Genomic DNA, 20,652 nt, shown 5'->3' with positions numbered 1-20,652 from the left:
AATATGATAACAAATTTCACTTAGATTTAAACTTAAATTTTTAGCACATACTTAAAAACACTGGAAAATACAAGCTGTCAGAGAAAGGATTTGTTAAGAATGAGACTAAAAATCTGAAATATAAATTTATTGAGAGCGAAGGATTCTTCCCCCACCCCTCTCTCACCATATTATTTAAGTAAACCTGAATAAAAACAAAAACACTGCTTTACTTGAAACATAAATTCTAATTTGAATTCTTTTAGTATAATTTACTACATTTGTAAGGCTGCAGTGGCACTGAATCTAAGTGGACTTGCAAAAACAAATTAAGAGTTTAAACTAAAGAAAGCTTAACAAGCTGTAAATTTTCATAAATCATGGATTTAAAATGTTATTTTTAACGGTAAATAAAATTAAAAAATAATCGGGTTTATTTTTTAACACACCGCTTGTTTACTCTTGCTGACGCTGCGAAATGCCGCAAAAGTTTCTTATTTTTATTGGTGCCATATCATCAGAACTAAGGTGTATCGAGACTAAATTTAATTTAATAAATTAATTTTTAAAAAAACATCGTTGAAACAAATATTCCGATGATACTAAATTCAGTCTATGTTTCATAATAAAAATAAATATTCAGTCAATATAAAATTAATTGCTCTAAACCTAATTGATAAAATACAAGAAGACGACATTCCAGAAAATTTCATGTTTTTAAACCAAGTTCATAAATATTACTTTTATAAATACATGTAATAAACTTGATTATACTTAATTGTACAGGGTGTCCCACGAAACATGACAGTAGCAATTGACTGGAAAGTTCTTTTTGCTTAACACTTTTTTCCCCGCGTAACTGATATCCTATCCGAAAAAAGTGGGTCATATGGTAGGTACAGGGTGTCAGCTACGAAACATGACAGTTGGTGAATAATTTTAAATGTTTTCTTCCATAATTAATTACATTTAGTTGTTTAATACCAAAGAGAATTATAAGAATATTTAATGGTAGTCATATTTATAGTAAAATTGATTTTAAAGTAAAACATATTTTATTAAAAGATTTTTTTGAACGAAAACAAACGCAAAAAGTCTTTCTACTACAGTATGGGATTTGAAGACATTCCGAATTATTTACCAACTGTCATGTTTCTTGGGACACCCTGTGTATATCCTTAAATTAAGCACAGGCGCAGGAACAGGAATCTAGTCAGTCTGGGCTTGATATTTGTGCCCCCCCCCTCTGGCCTTTAAATTGCAGTTATTTTATGACTGAATAGTCGAGGGAGGGGGAGCCATTTGCAGCCAGGAGCCCCACGAGGGAGGGCCGGTGCAGATGCGCCATGATCCCCGCAAAAATGACCTCCAAGCCTCCTAGGATTTGCAGAATTACCTCCAGGCCCCGCAAAACTGGTTTCCCAGCCTCCGTGACGTCACCAAGCCTCCACGCCCCGCATTTTGGTCTCTGCTTGTTGTTTTTATTTTTTGCTTAAATTTATTGGCTTAACCAAACAAATATCAAAATATGTCTCTTCATAGTAGACTCCGTCATAGTGTAAAGAACTGTTTAACCCACCATTTTGTACATCAGTGGCGGATATAAGGGGGGTTATTGGGGTTATTTTATTTCACAAAAACTACCTTGTTTTGTAAATTGCCGCTGATATTGTTTGATTCATATATGAGACCCCTCTAAAATAATATAAAATTTTTCTATCTTTATACAAACTGCAATAGTTCTTCACATTTTAAGGAATTAGTAAAATTTAGGAAAACAAAATACAAGCCTTAAATCTCAATTAAAATTCACTTTTTAATACAAAATGTTAATGTATCATTTTGAACTATTTCATCATGTTGAGAAATATTTTATTTTTTAAATATTTAAATATTTAAATGTTTTTTTATTGGAGCCAAAATGCGGGGCGTGGAGACAGAATAGCGGAAGGCTTGGTGACGTCACGGAGGCTGGGAGACCAGTTTTGCGGGGCCAGGAGGTAATTCTGTAAATCCTGAGGCTCGGAGGTCATTTTTGCGGGGATCATGGCGCCTCTGCACCCCCTCCCTCGCCCCACGATCCTGTTCGAACCTAGGTACTTAGCAGAACCAGCTATTACAACACCACGAAACCCTGTTCTAACCCTGCGGAGTCCTGTTGAAACGGGGTTTTTTTAAATTTGCATAGATCAAATAAACACAAAATAAAATTTAAAAATCTTGACGTCGGGAAACAGTTAAGCAGGGGGGAGTGCAGATTGGACATCATTGGGTGGTTTGAGTGGAAACCAGCAGTTCAAGTAGTGGTTGGTATATGAGATTTTAGGAAAATCAGGAAATGAAAAGTCTGACTCTGATCCAATTGAAATTGGGAGAAGTTATACCAGAGCAGAGAAGAGTGGAGCAAGAGCTTTAGGAGGCTTAACTGATGTTAAAACAACCAAATCAGATAAAGACATAGATGACTTCATTTCAAGGTGGATATCCAAAAAATCCAAAATCCAAAAAATAGGTTTATAGCTTCATAGTAGAAAGTGATGGACATGTGTTAGTAGGAAAAGCCAGAAAATTCCTATCGCCAAAAAACGATTGGGGGGTTAAGGATAAATAGGATAAAGACATACTAGTACAAATTTATATATATTTATATACTTTTTGTGAAAGATAATATGAATTTATTTTTTGACTAGTTTTTTTTTGCTTTTTATGTTATTCTTGTGTATTTAGTAATCATTTTTTTACAATTTTAGAAAATTGGCTAAGATTAGATATTTTTATATGTTTGTTTTATTATTTAGAGTTTGATATTAAAAATAAATATACTGGTACATCATACATATTTCTTTTATGAAGGTGTTAAGCCTGAAGGGATAAAGTCGTTTTTTTTAAATGAATTTGTTTTATCAAAGCTAAAAGAGACTAGCATAATTAAATCATTTGTTAGGCGTTGATCCGAGTTTAAGGAAAACGTAATTGTTTTCTATATTTTCAATTGTCGATGTCTGTTCTGAAAAAACTAATTAATTTGTATTGTTTAAATATTAACTTTTTTATATTCCATTTTATTCCGTAAAGTTTCAAGGTTTTGACGAGGATATCTGCTCACCATTTATAAGATAAAGGTTTTTGGGGTATCTTTGTGAATCAGGTCTTTAAATGATCGGGTTCTATTGCAATTACTCAATACTCCGTTCATATAACCTTCGAATTTATGCATGCATTTGTAAAGCCTTGTTTGACTTCCATGACTCTTGTTTACAAAAGTCGGTAAATAAATATTGTGTGTATTGAAAATCGAACCAATACATTATTCCATGGACACTGAACACTGTGCTCCTACCTCCAACATCCTTATATAAGTATTCTTTTTGCAGGCATTAGAATCATTAACACTATCCCCTTTGGACCATTTTTGTAGATGTGAGATGATATTAACCTCCATCTATGATTTTGGCATTTTGTCCAACTTTTCAAGTCCAGCTCACTAAGATATCAAAAAGAAAGACGAAAAATGTTAAAAATATTTTTTTCTATTTTTGACAAAAACGTCACAAATGTTAAAACGTCAATTTTTTTAATGGCTTTTAAGAAAGTAAATTTAGATTCGTAATTTAAATTATAAAAAAAGAAAAGTTATTTTAGATTCTTTTTAATGAAACATGAACCAGTCGTTTTTTAGGAACGTACATAAGCAAACGGCAAGTTGAAACAAACCATAAATTTCTGATCCCTATATCTTTGCATCCCAATGTCGTAGACCTGAGATATTTCAAACTATGAATTCTGTAAGATAAAATTATCAAAGTTTGAAATATCAAAACTACACAACATTAGGTTTCAAAGATATGAGGATAAAATATTTGACAAAGCCTAGCAATTGGAGTAATTCTGTTAACGAACAGCAAAACCGTAGATAATTTTGAAATCATTAAGGGAAGTGTACATGACAAAATAACTTATAATTAAAAAACAAACGAATGTGTTTTAAAATACCGGTGATCACGTTAATTTAAAATAACGGTGATCATGTTAATCTAAAATAACGGTGATCATGTTAATCTAAAATAACGATGATCACGTTAATCTAAAATAACGGTGATCATGTTAATCTAAAATAACGATGATCACGTTAATCTAAAGTAACGGTGATTACGTTAATTGATCGTAAATTTGACAACATTTACAAAAAATAAAGAAAACACTTTTATGAGTTTTGAAGTTTTAAAATGATGTCTTAAAATGTTGTCTCTGAAATAATGGTTGATGGCTTGCCAACGATCATTTTATATTTCATTTCTTGTGATTTTATTTATATTTTTTATATTAATATTTCTATTTTTTATGTTAATATTTATATCAGTTAATATTCTTCAATTTCTTGTTTAAATTAATACGGGTGGTTATTTATAAATATAACAATGTTTAACCACAAACATTGCCATATGTTTTTATGACCATAACGGATTCGTTCTACGGAGTTAATAAATTAATGTTTGAAAATTGATTTTATATAATATTGTGGCAGTGAATTAGTAAGTTGTATTAACGACACAAAACCAATTAATAAAAACATGTTTGCATATGTGAATATTCTTGATCAAGCTTCTATGGATAGTACATACTCAAAACTATTTAGAATACAAATTATATCAATCTTATTGAGGTTTCCTCTGTTCAAAATACTCTTGGAGGGGGGGGGGCATAGACTCCCCCACTTTAACCTTATTGTGGAAACATCCAAATATTTGTTGAGAAATACAGTTTTTAGGCAAAATTGTGCAAAAACAAAAATTGCACGAAATTAAACAAATTTTACATTTTTGAAAATCCTGGACCTAGTTTTTTTTTAAATTTTCTTGAAGGTTTTAAACATTTTGCAAATATGTTTTCACATTCGATTTCGCTGGTCAACGGCTTTTGATAAATGTATGCGCGATTTTTTTGCACATTTTTTGCTGAATGACTAGAATTTGCACTAACTAAATTTTGTCATTGAATATTCTTTCGTGGGGCTCATAGATGTTAGATGGGGCTGCAAGATCATCTATATACTTTAGATGTCTGTTTATTTGTACCCAATAAATATCAAAACGGCAGAACCGATCGGGCCCAAATTTTGTGTGGGACCTCATTTGACCAAAGGGAAGGTTATGATTATGAATATTTAAAATTTTCAAAAATTAACCTCCAACAAATTTTTATTAATTTTTGGAAATACACAATATTTTTTATAAAATCTGCAAGTTATTTTGCTTTTGTTTTACAATAGAAAGAGAAAATGTCCAATTGAAATTCAAGATGGGCACGAAGCGCCCTGAGAGCCTTGTAGTATAAATATTCAGACAGTGTTGTACTTTTGTGACCCATACTCCCCCAAAATATGCTATTTGCAGGAAAGAACTGGAATAAGTTAAATCCTTCAGTTCCATTCTAGAACGAGAACCTTCAGCTAGATTGTTCCGTACACGTTCCTTTTTTACAATCATTTTGTTCTTGTTCCATTCTCGTTCCGTTATTGGTGTTCTTAGCCCAAGAATGGTTCCAACTCCATTCTGTTTGTAGTCAAGAACGTTTCCAACCCCCGTTCTTTGAAAAAGGGGGTGTACAATTTGTAGATTTAAAAAATGATTAAATTTCATAATCAATATTTCAATAATTAAAGAGATATAAAAATAAATTATAAAAAACAAACATTTACTTTCAACTTAACTTTCCCATCCCTCACGGGAAAGGGAGGCAAGGGAAGGGGGGATTCTTGATATAAGTACGTAATCCTAAACAAACAGATTAATGGCCTAATGGCCTAAGGAACGACACCCAGTTCTATATACAGGGTGAGTAAACACATCAGGATTAGCATGGTTTTAAACAGCACTACATTTTTTGAGCAGGGTTCATATTTAGGCCTAGAAAGTAAAAAAGAAAAGTAAACAAAAAGCATTTTTTTCAATGAAGTTCTTTTTCCCAAATAAATGGGAAAATATTCATGCTTTTCTGTTTCAAAATTTTATAAAAAATGTATTGAAAAATTTATTAGCAAAAAATCCGCGAAAAATGATAAGCACAGATCTGCTCTAAGTCTTAGGAAACTAGATTTAAAATATGTATTTAATGTTTACACATTTTTGCAATTATAAAAATTAGATTTTGAATAAAAAATAATTCCGCTTTGCAATAAATTTATGAATAACTTTGGCATATGATATAATAAAAATGTTCTAATTGATCTTTGAAAAAGATTTTGTTTTCTGTGTACCAACAAATATTTTTGTAGTTTGTGCACTTAAAAAAAAAAACCCTGCAAACATTTTAATAAATTGTTTTGCTGAACAACGCTAATTCCGGTATTTTTTTGTATTCACACTGTATATATATTCTATACATATATACATAAGGGCTCATTATTAGTATTTACTCTTCAATATATCAAGGTCCTTGGACAAGGTAAGACTCATATAAATTTGGTAGCAAAAGAATCATATATATTAAGAACCCTTAATTCATGCATGGGGTACTTAAAACCCAAATGTTTAATTAAATTTGCTAGAATTTAAAAGCTCGGTAGATAATCCATTATGAAAATGGGTAATTTTACTTTCAGGACATGCAAAAAGGTATAACTTTTTTTCAAACTTATGCTTTGTTTTGTTTTCTGTTCTGGTTGATTTCCAAAAAAGCACAACCTTGAGTCAGTGGGTCTGATCAAAGATCTAGCTTGGTGTAGACAAATTAAGATATTCAAACAGTATGCCAGAGGCATCAGCTGTAATTAATATACAAGTTTAATTTTAAGTCCAAAGCAAAGGTGTAAGTGTTTTCTTAAGGAAAAGCCAGAAAATTTATATCCTGAGCTGAGCATGTTACTATTTTTTATAAACTTTCCTTCCACATTTGTTAATGAGGGGCTTCAGCTTGATTGTTTAATCATCGTTCATTTGTTCTTTTCTCGATTGTTCCATCCACGTTCTGTTCTCTATGATTGAGAACAGTCTCAGGATAATGTCATTCAATGTGGTTGTTGACATTAGTTGATCATTAACAATAGTAGTTGATTGTTAACATAGACTAAACTTTTTAGAATTATTTGATTTTCTAGTATGTAACCAGATAAATTTGCCAATCTCAATATTTGTGTTTAACATATAAACAAGCAGATGAGGTTCTGTAAATTTCTGGTTTACAGGTTACATAACGTAAACTGGAAAAATTCCTGTCTCCATTATATCCAGAAATTTTCCAGAATTCCACTTTACGAAACAAATTTCTGGATCATTTCATTTCCAAAAAGGAAATTTTGTTCCCGAATAATGGAAACCCTAATTTTGCTTGCCTATTGCTAAATCACAGATCTCAGAAAATCATGCAGACACTTGTTCAAAACTTGCATTGCCAGTTAACTAACAAAGACAACCTCTAATCAAAAAGAGTCTTATAAGAAATTGTTGTGAGAATTAATTATTGCTATTATGATTTATATAAGCTGTTTTTTTTGCTAATTCCTGCCTCTATGTACATGATTTATGGATTATTCCAATATTTTATAAGTTGACTAAGAATCAACATGTTAAGCAAACATTCCACAAACTTTTTCTAGAACTATTTTTCCATCCAGCCTCAGAAGTAAATCAACTGCACGGTTCCAAATAACCTTTATTTAGATGTTCAATAATTGTGTGATTGTGGTCACTACAGCTGTTCTTACTATAATATCTGCAATACAGATCTACTACTCTGTGGTATCCTATCTGAGTTATGTCACCAGCACATCACAGTACTCAGTGCCCTTAAAGTAAGATTATTCAAGATATCTTAAGAATATTTCAAATAATTTTAGCTAAGCTAATTGCTAAAGTGTCCCAATATAGTAAATTCAAATAAATGAATTTTGATTTCACATTTGACAACTAAACAACTGAATGATATGGAAAAATTTAAATGAAAAACAATTTAAGCTTTATTAATTATCCATGTTGTTTAATTTTATCTTAAAAAACAAAAACTACTAAATCTTAACGTAGATAGTTATACCACAAATGCAAAAACATTCAATTTATATATAAACACTACTTTTTATGATCATGACATGGCCATAAATAGGAGTTTCAGAAGGGAATGTAGTAATGTAGGAGGAATTTTTTACTCACTGTGTAAGTAGTAATAACCAATTACAAGTGGTCAAGGAGATGCATGATATGCACCTTGCAACCCCCCCCCCCCTCCTTCTCTCTAGTTACTAGCCCCGAACATGACCGAAACTAACATTATTTATGCAGTATTTATAGAAATTTGAGGCTTTATGTAAATAGTTATATTCTAGGTTGGAAGACTTGTCTGGGATCAGTATTGTTCTTTGTGGAAAATATCAACTTGGTCTTAATAATAGAGAAGCTATGCGTGCCGGATATTCCCAAAATGCTAAAGAAGGATATGTCCAAGGAATTTATTCAGGAATTCCAACAAGGCGCCCACCAAATTCACGTCAATCCAGTCCTGAGGTTGTAACACCTTCTGTTGGTACTGGTATATTGACTCCTGTTCCAGGTGATTCTGTGACTGCTGCACTTTCTGCTGATCCTTTAACTATATCTAACCCTAATTCAGCCAGTGTTCAATCCACTAATCCAGAAATGAATCCTATGATAACCCAATGCCCACTTCAACCTCTTCATCAAAGCAGCTCTTCTGTTCGTATGATTGGGTGGGGTGGTTCTAACAATTTGTCATTTGAAAGTCTCAGCAAAAAGTTGTATAATGACAGTGTTTCATATATAAATCCCTTCATAATGAAAAATAATGGGACGTGGGTTGAATTAAACACAACAAAAGAGTTTTTTGTTCCCCATGGGTTCTGCTACAAAGTTGAGGACATTTCTACAAAAGATCTGACATTATCTGAGGCTCTAATGATCTATTACAAGGCAGAGATGATTCAGCTATTCATAGTTGATTCTTCTCGAAGCACAGACTACTTGTTGTCTGAAGTATCATTTTCTATTGATTCTCCAACTGATGCTCAAACAATACCTAAAATTGATTTATATGAAATCAGTATTCAGAAGAATATCCAGGATGAAAACAATCCAAAGACACAATGCACCAATTATGGGACTAAATCTACAAAATACTCCAGCTTTCAGGAGTGCATGGAGGAAGAACAGAACATTCAGTATTCTAAGCTAATAGGCTGCATGCCACCCTACATGACAAAAAATGAAACTCGTAAATGCCGACAGCCTCTTAATTCAAGCTTAGTACTGCCTTATATCAACTACTACCAAGATAATATAAGACCACCCTTGATATATCACCAGGAGTATTTTATCCCGGCTTGTTACCCACCTTGCAAAACTCTTAAAATTCATGCTAAGAAGCTGATGGAAGAGGAAGCTCCCATCTCTGGTTTCAACCTGTATTTCAGCTCAACAGTACAAGTTACCGAGACTCAGCGAAGCTTTACTGAAATAACCCTCCTTGTGGAAGTGGGATCTGCATTTGGATTTTATCTTGGATGGTCATGTATTTCCATCATCCCTCTGCTTAAAGACTTCTTTGAGTTGTTTACGCCAAAGAAAAAGATGAAGCAAACTGTTAAGCAGGGATAATGATTATATGCTAATATTTTAAATTGACCATCTTTTTTTGTTATGCATTTATTTGTTCAACGCAAAATAAGATATCAAAAATTTCTTAAACATACTAATCTTAATCTTAATCTTAAGCGATGCCTCTACGATGTAGTTCATGACAAAATGACAATCAAACACCATCCCCTGTAGATTAAGACAAGGTGTTCAATTTTAAAACCCTGATATTTTTTTAATTACGATGTTCATAATTAAAATAACTAATTATTTAATTTAACAATAAATGCATGTTTTTTTTAAAATCTGAAGAATTAAAATCTTCTAATTAAGATGTATACAACAATCAAGCTGTGTTACAGTGCAGGAAGCAGTTTGTTGCAGCTATGTTTCAGAACACATCTCTATTGAAATTGTAATATTTAAAAGACTTTTGGTCATGGTGACAATGTTTCAAAATTTCTAGATTTGAAACATCTAGATTTATAAAAAAAGTAATCTCTGCTTCTTTGCATATCCATCAGATGATGAACTCCTTACTCAATCTACCACAAATGTTGATATGAGTTACTTGTTATTACAACAGGAATGTTTGTAGCTTGCAATTATTTCGATTCCAAGGCAAAGCTGGGTTTCCCAGCTATTTTTCAAATTTATGTCAAGACTAGACTCAATGTGAAAGCTTTAGCTTTATATTAATGCAACACATAAAACCAAATATGTATCTATACTTGTATTTTTAAATATAGATATTTTCACCATATTAACCTAAACGCGTTTAGTTATTTCAAGATTTTTTTTCATTTGAGTTGGCTCTCTTCAGTTCAATCTTGAGGGTTGTTTCTGTCATAAAGATTAAAAAAAGATTATTTGTATTAATTTAATATAATACAATGAGAACCGAATAAAGATACATTTACATTGCAAGGAGTGGAATGAAAAATTGTGATAAGATTTTTGGATTCATAAATTGTTTGTTATGTTTTTTTGTATTGATTAAATACTACAAAAAATGTACTAACTAAATTCTGTAGAACAAGTAATCTACATTTAAAATATAAAAGGTTTACACCATCATCAGAGCTGAAAACTTTAGAATGGTGGATATCGTGATTAATGCTTGATCCACTCTTTTTCTTAATCTCCTGATTAAATATTGCTTGTTCTCCTCATGAATTTAATCTCCAGATTAATTAACAGATCGGGATTAAGGATATCACATTCTAAAGTTTTCTGCTCAGGATAGATATAGGGAACTTCGGAAACTATAATTTGTGTCAAAACTCCTTAAAATTTTCTGTAGATCTGACTTGAGTAAAAAATGCACAAAAAGGTAGAAAGTAAAATACAGACTTTCCCTCGAAGAATGAGACTTTGAAGATGACCAGAAACTCTTACAGCATGAAGGTTAAATTAAGTCTTCCGCCTCAAATATAATATTTGAATGGCTTATTCAAAGTTTTAGTGGCAAAATAAACAAGTTTACAATTGCAGAGAATTATCAATGTAAAGAAACAGACAGTAAAAATGTAATAAAGTCGTCTCTGAAGTCTCACTGTTTGAGTGTAACCCTGTACTTACATAACCCCCCCCCCTCACCCTGGAAAAACACCATAATGCTACCATGATTTGGTCTGTGACCTGTGTACTCTTCAGAGCCTCTAATTGGACACGCATCCTGGTTTCAAGATGGAATCCACGGAACCAGCTGTTGCGTATTTTAAGATGGATTCCAGAGAATCAGCTGTTGTGGATTTACAAATCTTACATAATCAATCAATCAATGTACCAGAGAGGGATTTAAGTACTTAAAATTGTCAGTTGGATTCCAGCTGAAGATAAAGCATAGCTGGAATTTTTAGATAAAAAATAAAAAATGCCATATTTTGGAAAATTTAAGTTTGTCTTCTTTCTTCAGATAATATTTGGATTTGTCAGGAAAATATGATATTTTTAACATAGCAATTGAGTTTCTCAACATTCAATAATAAACAAAAAGTGTATAGATCCCTAAACAATAAACATGTTATTTTGTAATATCTAATTTATAAATCATATCACATTTAAGTTTGATCGCCCAAATTGTGATACTGAGCTACAAACATATGTAAGTAAATAAGTCATAAAGGGACTGTAAGCGCAATTTTATGTGACTCTCGATGCAAAGATGGCAATGCTTGATTCACAACGGTTTAATTATGATCCGTGTCTGACAAAGTATGAATTATATATCAATGTTTATTTTCATGAAAACTGATTATTTTGAATTGTGGTTTTTCAATAGAGGTTACTGAAGATGATTAAAATTAAACACCTCTAAACCTAAAGAAACGACAATTTCTTCTAGAACATTGTAGATCATTAACCAACGTTTCCAAGGGTAACGTTGTGAATCGGGCATTGAAATCTACAGCATGGAGGGACACATAAAATTTCACTTACAGTTCCTTACAGTCATAACAGATGTATTTTTTTTGTAGTGATTCTTCGAGTCCTTAGCATTGAACATATCAACAACAAATAAGCAATTTAACTTCTATAACATTGAGAATACAGTTTTAAAATGTTCAACATTATGTTTTTAAACTACTTATTCTTGAATTTTAGTCAAATCTATGTACAGGGTGTCCCACGAAACATGACAGTTGGTGAAAAGTTTAAAATGTCTTCTTCCATAGTTTGTTAAGTTATTTGAACCCCAAGAGAATAATACAAAATATTTCATGCTAGCTATATTACATTAAGTTTCAAAATAAAATATATCTGAGTGTAAGATTTTTAAAACTAAATAAGCTGCAAAAAGTCTATAATATCTATTACAGTATATGGAAGAAGACATTGAAACCTATTCACAAACTGTCATGTCTCGTGGGACACCTTGTAAATTGCTTCTGTCATATGAAAACTAGCGGGACCACGAGACTACAAAGTTGTGTCAGAAATGTAGCAAACATTGAACTGCACTCCTTCTGTCTACAGATAAACAAGCTTAAAGGGACTGTACGCGTAATTTCAAGTGATCTTCCATTTATAGAGTGGCGTGTCCAATTTACAATGATACCTTTTAAACCTTTGTTTGATCAAGGATCTCGTAGATATTCTGATTTATGAAGAAACTGCGTGAGTGTACACTAGCATGGAGTGTACACTGTACAGTGTATACTGTAACCTAGTGTCCCACTGCAATCATTCTTCATCTATACGAATGAGGGTATCTACCTCATCGTTGCCCGGTCACAGATTTAAAAGTTACTGTTGTGAATCGGTCATGCTTCTCTATAAATGGAAGATCACTTGAAATTAGGCTTACAGTCCCTTGAATTGAATTCGTAAATCGTTGCGGTTGCATTTTAAACAAAAACTCTTGTTAAAGAAACACACATGACTTCACGAGTGGTGAGGGGGTGTACTGTGGACTCTTTTACATCATGCTAGGAGTCACTGGTATCGTTCTCAGGTATAAATACAATGATAACCAGAAATGAGAACTTGAACTAGGAAGTAGACTTTTTATCAACATTAAGTGTATTTGATATTGTTACAAAGCAAATAGCTTTACCAGACACTTATTAAGTCACTAATTAAGTGAAATGGGTCTGTTTAAACTTCATAATTGCTGGGCTCCATGGATTATTGGACTATTTAAAGTTATAACTTTAGTTTAAAAGTCGTCTTTCTATTTCAGAGGTTTATGATTATTACTGTGTACATGGCAATAAAATATACAAAATCTGTCAAAAAGAGCGTAAAAACTGTATTTTCTATTATTCATACAGTGGTAGGCGATTTTATCAATACAATGAGGACGATTTTTGATATAAATTTTTATTTAAATAAATCTCTTCAACAGCAATGATACACTTAAACATAGAAGTCAAATGAAGCTTTCAATTAAAAAATATTTGATTACTTGTAAACTTGTAATTCAAAAAAAGGCTTAAAACTGAAATGAAAAGTCGTCTTCATAGTATTGACATTATCACTTACCACTGTATTCAGACCAACAATAAAGTATCAATTATGCAACTACGAACATTTTTCATTTATCTGCATAACTTAAATAACATTTCTTTATATTAAAAATGAAAAAAATAACACAATTTTAAATTAAAATTTTTCCAAATCAGTGAATATTTTTGTATGATTTAATTAAATAATATTTTAACATTGTTTTGTTTAGTATGAAGTGCACAAAATCAACGATCAGCAATTGTGATTTTATCGCATTAATTGTAAGTTTTTACAATAAACCCTCCATGCAAAGATGGCAATGCCCGATTTTCAACGGTACCCTTACAAGTTTTGTCTGATCAAATTATATATCAATGTTTAACATTTTAAAACTTGATTATTTTTAATCGTGGGTTCTCTACAAAAATGATTTGCGCATTTCTACTGTAGTAAGACATATCAGAATTATCTGAATTGAATACTTTAAACCTAGAAAAACGACAATATCTCTAACATTATTTTATCAGATAAAGGTTTTCAAGGATACCGTTGTGGACATTGCATGGAGGGTCACTTGAAATTACGCTTACAGTCCCTTTAACACGTAAAAAAAATAATTGGCTTTTGATATCGAATTACCGAAAGCATTTCAAAATGATGAATTTTGCTCGAAATTATAAATTCTATGTTTGAAATATCATAACACCATATTAAAATCTTTCTTATTTTGTAATTTCAAATTAAACGTTTGTCAGGGGTTCTTTTAGCAGTCTCGTCATTTAAAATTTTTAGTTTTTTTTAAAATTTGAAATACTGAATTTTTACTGCATAGCAATGTATAAATTAATAAAAAAATATCTATTTTTGATAAATTCAAACAGTTTGCTAAAGATTTGGAATTTTTGCAAAAGTATAAATTTTAGCTTTTTTTCTAGAATACTATGACAATAAGTTGCCAGTCAATAGNGTTTATGAAATTTATAAATGTTTTGTCAAATTAGGTTTTAAATAGTATTGGTAGCATTCTTTCTCTCGTACTTATCATTATAAGGTAAAATTAAAACAAATAATAAATAAAAAAATATAATTAATATCAAATTAATTATCAAAAATAATCATTAATAAGAGTATTTTAAATTTGAGAAATTGGCTTATAAATTACTAAATTGTTTGAACACAAAAAATAAATTACCATTTTATCATTTGATTTATCATTATGAAATTTAAACAATTTGATAACTTAATAAAAATCATTTTTCCCAAAAACTTTTTTTCCACAGTTGTGTAAATGTGCATGAAATTCCTTATGAAGAAGAGTATTACTATTTTGGGGTAAGTTAAAATTCATTTTTAAAAATTCAATTTTTATAAGTTTTTATATTTGCCTAGAAACTGAATTTTTCCAATAAAAGTAAACTAATTGGATTTAGAATTTCTAAAACCTATCAAATCAATCAAAAATCGATGAAAATTGGTATTTATTCCTTATTTGCCTCTGAGTCTGAACAATAGAGCTTTAAGTTTCCAATGGGGATTATAAATATAAGAGTAAAGATGTGGGAATAACAATTATCTCATTATCGAATAACATATTATATTTCCTAGGAGTTAGAATTGATGCTTAGTTTCTACTCCATATTGTTAGGTAATATATTGGACGAATTGGATAACGTATTCATGACACATGACAGTCATGGTAAATATTTTAAAACGTCTTCTTTCGCCATTTGTTAAGTTGTTTGATACCAAAGAGAATAATAAAAATATTGTATGGCAGTCATCTTTTAGTAAAATTGATTTTAAAGTAAAATTTATATGAGTAAAATTTGTTTTAGTGAAATAAGCTGCAAAAAGTCTTTGATATCTATTGCAGTATATCATTATATGGAAGAAGTCATTCAAAACTATTCACCAACTGTCATATTTCTTGGGAAAACCTTGTGTTTGATTTATATAAAGTGTTAAAGAAAATTTAAACATTATCATAGCAGCATGGAGGAATTTTTTTTTATCTTAATTTTTAAATTTGAAATTTGTCTTTGCCGCATAAATATTTGAAAATCAATATTTTCCCCTGAAGTTAGCTTTAAGTTTTTGGTGATTAATTCGCTGAATTTGTGAAAATAAATAAATTTTTGGGTAAAATGTATAAAAAAGAATGAAAAAAACTTGACTTGCCAATTCTAATTTTTTCCTCCCAGATCTTCAAAAACCATTCCCCCCGGGGTAGGGGGGGGGGGGGGTAATTCTTAAAAATTACACCCTGGATTGAATGCTTTTAAATTTTCTGCTTGGTCCAGAAGTTCCGAATTTGAGCTAAACAGGATACAACATGGTTTGGAACACCCTGTTGTATAATTGTTCTCTTGATGTAGTTTGTGGATTGCTTGAGTTTCTTTTCTGCGTGATTTGTGCTTCCATTTCCTGCTACACCTTCCCTTGTCTTCAACCTCAAGATACTGTTCCAGGTAAAACAAGTTCTCCTTCTACACCTTCCCTCGTCTTCAACCTCTAGGGACTAGACTAGGGCTAGAACTTTGAAAACCGTTCAATTCAAATACGTTGACGAGATTCTTTAACTGCAGATTGTTTGTTCTTTTCCAAGTCGTCACATTCTAAAAATTTTCGTTTCACTGCTAAAAATTAATGATTGTATTTTTGTATTTGTGTATAAATGCTTGAAATAATATTTTGGTCGTTAACTATAGTTTATTGATTATAAAAAGTATAACATTTAATGATTTTAATGGAACAAAAAACCGTTCGCTCCACGTTTCAGTTTCTTCAAGAAAAGTTCATGCATGATGCATTTGTTAATTTTTGAACGATGTGCTAAGACAAATCAAACTGTTAAACAAATAAAACTGAATTATTTAAGGCCCTGAGGGAATGATGTCAATGCATGAGCACAGAAATGATGAAAATTCGATGGAAAAAATGTGAAATCTATATTTTACCTGTGCAAACATAAAATAGCGTATTTTTATAAATAATTTATCCATTTTTTGGTGAATTTACTTTAAAAGTCTTTTTTTTACATTAGTTTTATTTGATTTTAACTCTTGTATTTCAATAAATGGATTTTTTCAATTCTCTAGAAAATATATTTAAACCAACAAAATTGTTTATTATTAATTAAAATACAGTCTTACAGTCTCATCCTTTGTGGTTAATCAAGGAACTGAATAATAAATGTCAGAAAAACAGAAGACGACATTAGAAATTCTCTCCTAGTCCAGGAAGCATGACAGTTGGGAAATAATTTTTAAATGTCTTCTTCCATAATTTGTTAAGTTCTTTAATACCAAAGAGAATGATAAAAAACATCGCTTGGTAGTATTATGTTAATAAAGTTGATTTCAAAGCAAATTATAATTTAGTAAAATTTTTTTTGCAAAATAAACTGCAAAAAGTCTTTAACATATAATACTTGATTCGGAAGAAGACATTCAAAACTATTCACCAACTGTAATGTTTCGTGGGACACCCTGTATTTGTTTTGAATTCGTTAATTACAAAATGAAAATTTATTTTTTCAATCAATTTCTTTTATATATGTTGCTTTTAATTTGCTACTGCATATTTTGTTGCTGGTTCAAAAAAGGATTTGACACTTTTGATGAAAAAGTCTCAATTCCTTTTAAATAGATAAATTCATTTCTGCACAATAAAGGACAAACAATAAAGGACAATAAAGGACAATAAAGGACAATAAAGGACAATAAAGGACAATAAAGGACAATAAAGGACACAAAACCTCATTTTTTACTCAGAAGACTAATTCCAACATTAATGTCATATATCTTTTATTCCTAAAATTTGTATTTAAATTTACTTTATATTTTCTGCATATAACAAAAGTTTTGAATTTATTAAACAGCATTCCAGTGTTTTAACGAGATAAGTTAAAAGAGAAAACATTGCAAAGTTTAAAAGCAGTGAGAAATATAAAAAGCTTGAAATTAGATGGGCACATTCTGGTTTTTTCAATTTGTTTGTTTTTAGAATGATCGTTCATCTTTCATCTATTTCGTTCATTTTCTAATTGAACAATCGTTTATATAAATCGTTCCATCAAAAGTTAGCTCGAAAATCGTTAAACGTTTTTTTTTCAGTATAAAACGATAGTTCGTAATTTTGTTTGGAAAAATTGTTCGTTCAGTAAATAACGATTGTTTCTTTCAAAAGTTTATTTGTTTGAACGAGTTATAAATCTTTCATTAACATTACCATTTTAAATCGTTATATTTTGTTTTTCGTTTTTAAAATTTGTTCCTTTCGTTCTGGAAAATTTTGTTCGTTTACAAAAATGATGCCCATATCTAATTAGAGGCTGTGTGTTTGGACCAAATTTAATTAAGTATTTAAATTCAAATTTAATTTCCTTCAATTGAATGCTTCCAGACAAACCAACTCACACATATTTATATTCCTATTGCAAGTAGGGGTTGAAGAGAAAATTGTTTCGCGAAAATTTCGCTTTTTTGCAAAACACCTACGGTTTTCGCGAAAATTTTTACGAAAATAATTTTCTTCTCGCAAAATTTTAATTTGTTTTCGCATTTTTCGCTTCATTCATTGTATAAAATTGTTTAAGTTTATAACCTAAACAATTCTAACCTGGAAGCTCATACAATCGCATGACTCCCATTTTATATGTCTGAAATACAAAAATGTTTAATTTTACTTTTTACTACGCCGATCGATATGGAAGTGAGCTTTTTAGGCTCTGCAAGGCCCGAAGAAAACTCGGTGCCGCGCTTTACTCGTCCACCGCTCCTTCGCGGGTCCTCTATTCATTTGCGCTCACTCGTACCAGGCTCGTATCACGCTTATTCTAAAAGTTCAAAGTTTTTAAAGGGACTCTTCCTGACAATTTGGGTGGGTTGTCCAAATTGCTGTACTCGAAGGAATTAGGATGGTTTAGCCAGCCTCAGATCATTTTCGCAAAAAAAAGCTAAATTTCGCATTTTTTCCAATCCCTAAATATTTGAAACCTGATGGTGTAAGCCTTTGATATTTGAAACTTTGAAATATATCTAAGCACTGCGACATTTCTTTCCCAAAATCACAGGAATTAAAAAATCCGAGTTTGTGGCAAAGACTCAATTCCTTTATATGCAAAGGTCTTTCTAAAATAATAAGAAAGTTTTTGAGGTAAACGCAATGAGTTGCGACACTTCAAATTCGATCCATTCTTAAAAAAATAAGCCTGGATCTATGTGCTCTGCTGTCTGTGCGTCCCTAAAAAATTCCCATTGGCATTTCTTAACCTTCCCTCACAACCCTTTGATTAATCCCATTTTTTTTGTTCAACGATGGAAACTTTATTCAGTTTTGTTTAAGGTATTGTATTCTTATCTACATCTGATACTACACATTAATTCAAGAAGAAGAAGAAGAAGGTTTTCAGCTTCTCCTCTTTTATTTTGATTTAATACCTAGAATAGGATATAATGGGATGGAATGGAATAGAATAGAATAGAATAGAATAGAATACACTATAAAGAATAGAATGGAATGGCATGGAATGGAATAAAATACAAAAGAATTATAGAATAGAATAGAATAGAATTGAATACTGTGCAGAAGGATTATTCTAATTTAGCTAAATTTTTCTAATCCCTTAATCTTTGCAACCTAAATCCTGATAACGTAGATCTCTAATATGTTAAACTATATGAATGCTGCTAGATAAAAGATATTCACACTTTCAAATATCAAAGGTTTACACAATTTATAGATTTTTAGATTCTTGTCTATCTAGATTTGAAAATTAGAGTTTAAAGCGAGTAACCATTCATTTTTTTGGAAGATTTAATAATAAAAGTGGATTGTAAACACTTTATAATTTATCCTTGAACATTATTTGTTTGAAAATCTAAAATTTTATATTTTGAACTTTTTGCGCATTTTGTTTTTAACCTTTTACAGCGTAAATATTTAAATCTGTTTTTGTTTTCCATCCTTCCTTATATGTTGAATATATATATTATGAATATCTATTTACAGGGTTACCGACAGAAGATGAGATTTAGAAGCTGACCGTCTTATTTCTTACAATCTTGATTCTCTTGTTTTTTCTATCCCAAGTCTTCGATTTTTTTCATCAAAAGACAATAATTTGGACAGAAGATTAATGTCTAACCTTAGGATTATGAATTAATGATACAAATTAGGTCGTCATTAAAATATTACATTTTGTGTGTAACCCTGTATGCTAAAAGTGCTATGTGCTAAAAGGTCAGGAAGTGCCAAAAGGGCAAGAAGTGCTAAAAGGACAGGAAGTGCTAAAAGGACTGGAAGTGCTAAAAGGGCAGAAAGAGCTAAAAGGGCAGGAAGTGTTCTGAATTTTAACTATTAGATAATTCCTGACTTAAATTCTAAAGATCTGAGATTAAACAAATTAAAGTCTAAACAGTGCTTGAAATTCCTCATTTAGTTTAGAGTAAACCTACTTCATTCAAGGATACTAATTCAAGGATAGGTTTCATTCAAGGATACTAAATCCAGGAAAAGTTTCATTCAAGGAAACTAAGTCAAGGTTAGGTTTATTCAAGGAAACTAAATCAAGGATAGGTTTCATATAGGATACTAAATTAAGAATAGGGTTCGTTCAAGGATACTAAATTAAGGATATGGTTCATTCAAGGATACTAAATCCAGGATAGGTTTCATTCAAGGATACTAAACCAAGGATAGGTTTCATTCAAGGATAGGTTTCATTCAAGGATACTAAATCAAGGAGGTTTCATTCAAGGATACTAAATTAAGGATAGGTTTCATTCAAGGATACTAAATTAAGGATATGGTTTGTTCAAGGATACTAAATTAAGGATAGGTTTATTAAGTTCTTTGATAGTTTATGACAAGGTTGTATAGTAAGGTTAGATACCCTGAATGCGCTCCAATTTACTAGAAATGTCGTCTTCATAACAATGGACACTCAAAATCAACATATGGATTAACCTATAGATATAACTGATTAGGATTAAGTGACTGAGAGAGGGGGAAGGATATTTTCTGCTTTTTACAGCTAACAAGCGGAGAAATTCCTTCCCCCCTCTCTTGTTTTCCGTTTTTCTGGTTACCAATCTGCATTTCAGGTCAACAGCATGCATTTCTAATCACTAACTTAGTG

The 20,652-nt window shown here is 30.9% G+C and overlaps 2 protein-coding genes across 2 annotated transcripts; both read left to right on the top strand.

Annotated features, from left to right (window-relative positions):
• Window positions 1–7,635: 7,635 nt before the first annotated feature.
• Window positions 7,636–10,350, top strand: LOC111714969 (uncharacterized). The gene is made up of 2 exons (XM_023490197.1): window positions 7,636–7,768; window positions 8,297–10,350. Exons 1-2 carry the CDS (start codon window positions 7,638–7,640, stop codon window positions 9,579–9,581), a joined length of 1,416 nt encoding a protein of 471 aa, XP_023345965.1. The 5' UTR covers window positions 7,636–7,637; the 3' UTR covers window positions 9,582–10,350.
• Window positions 10,351–11,632: 1,282 nt separating this feature from the next.
• LOC111714970 (uncharacterized) lies at window positions 11,633–16,613 on the top strand. Its single transcript, XM_023490198.1, has 8 exons — window positions 11,633–11,667; window positions 12,934–13,017; window positions 13,741–13,792; window positions 14,513–14,562; window positions 14,792–14,843; window positions 15,117–15,156; window positions 15,887–15,979; window positions 16,390–16,613. The coding sequence occupies exons 2-8, from the start codon at window positions 12,989–12,991 to the stop codon at window positions 16,452–16,454; spliced, it is 381 nt and encodes a 126-aa protein (XP_023345966.1). The 5' UTR covers window positions 11,633–11,667; window positions 12,934–12,988; the 3' UTR covers window positions 16,455–16,613.
• The last annotated feature ends 4,039 nt before the right edge of the window (window positions 16,614–20,652 follow it).

Source organism: Eurytemora carolleeae, unplaced genomic scaffold (genome assembly GCF_000591075.1).
Source record: "Eurytemora carolleeae unplaced genomic scaffold, Eaff_2.0 scaffold647, whole genome shotgun sequence".
Lineage (NCBI taxonomy): Eukaryota > Metazoa > Arthropoda > Copepoda > Calanoida > Temoridae > Eurytemora > Eurytemora carolleeae.
The sequence above is the reverse complement of the archived record's forward strand: the minus strand, read 5'-3'. Positions and strand labels throughout refer to the sequence as shown.

Excerpts from the sequence above, each read along its gene's own strand:
- LOC111714970 (XM_023490198.1), top strand. The coding sequence starts at position 12,989 with ATGCTAGGAGTCACTGGTATCGTTCTCAG. Across the intron at positions 15,157-15,886 it reads TTTCTACTCCATATTGTTAG|TTTGTGGATTGCTTGAGTTT; the intron begins GTAATATATTGG and ends CTCTTGATGTAG. Across the intron at positions 15,980-16,389 it reads ACCTCAAGATACTGTTCCAG|GCCCTGAGGGAATGATGTCA; the intron begins GTAAAACAAGTT and ends GAATTATTTAAG.
- LOC111714969 (XM_023490197.1), top strand. The coding sequence starts at position 7,638 with ATGTTCAATAATTGTGTGATTGTGGTCACTACAGCTGTTCTTACTATA. Across the intron at positions 7,769-8,296 it reads CAGTACTCAGTGCCCTTAAA|GTTGGAAGACTTGTCTGGGA; the intron begins GTAAGATTATTC and ends GTTATATTCTAG.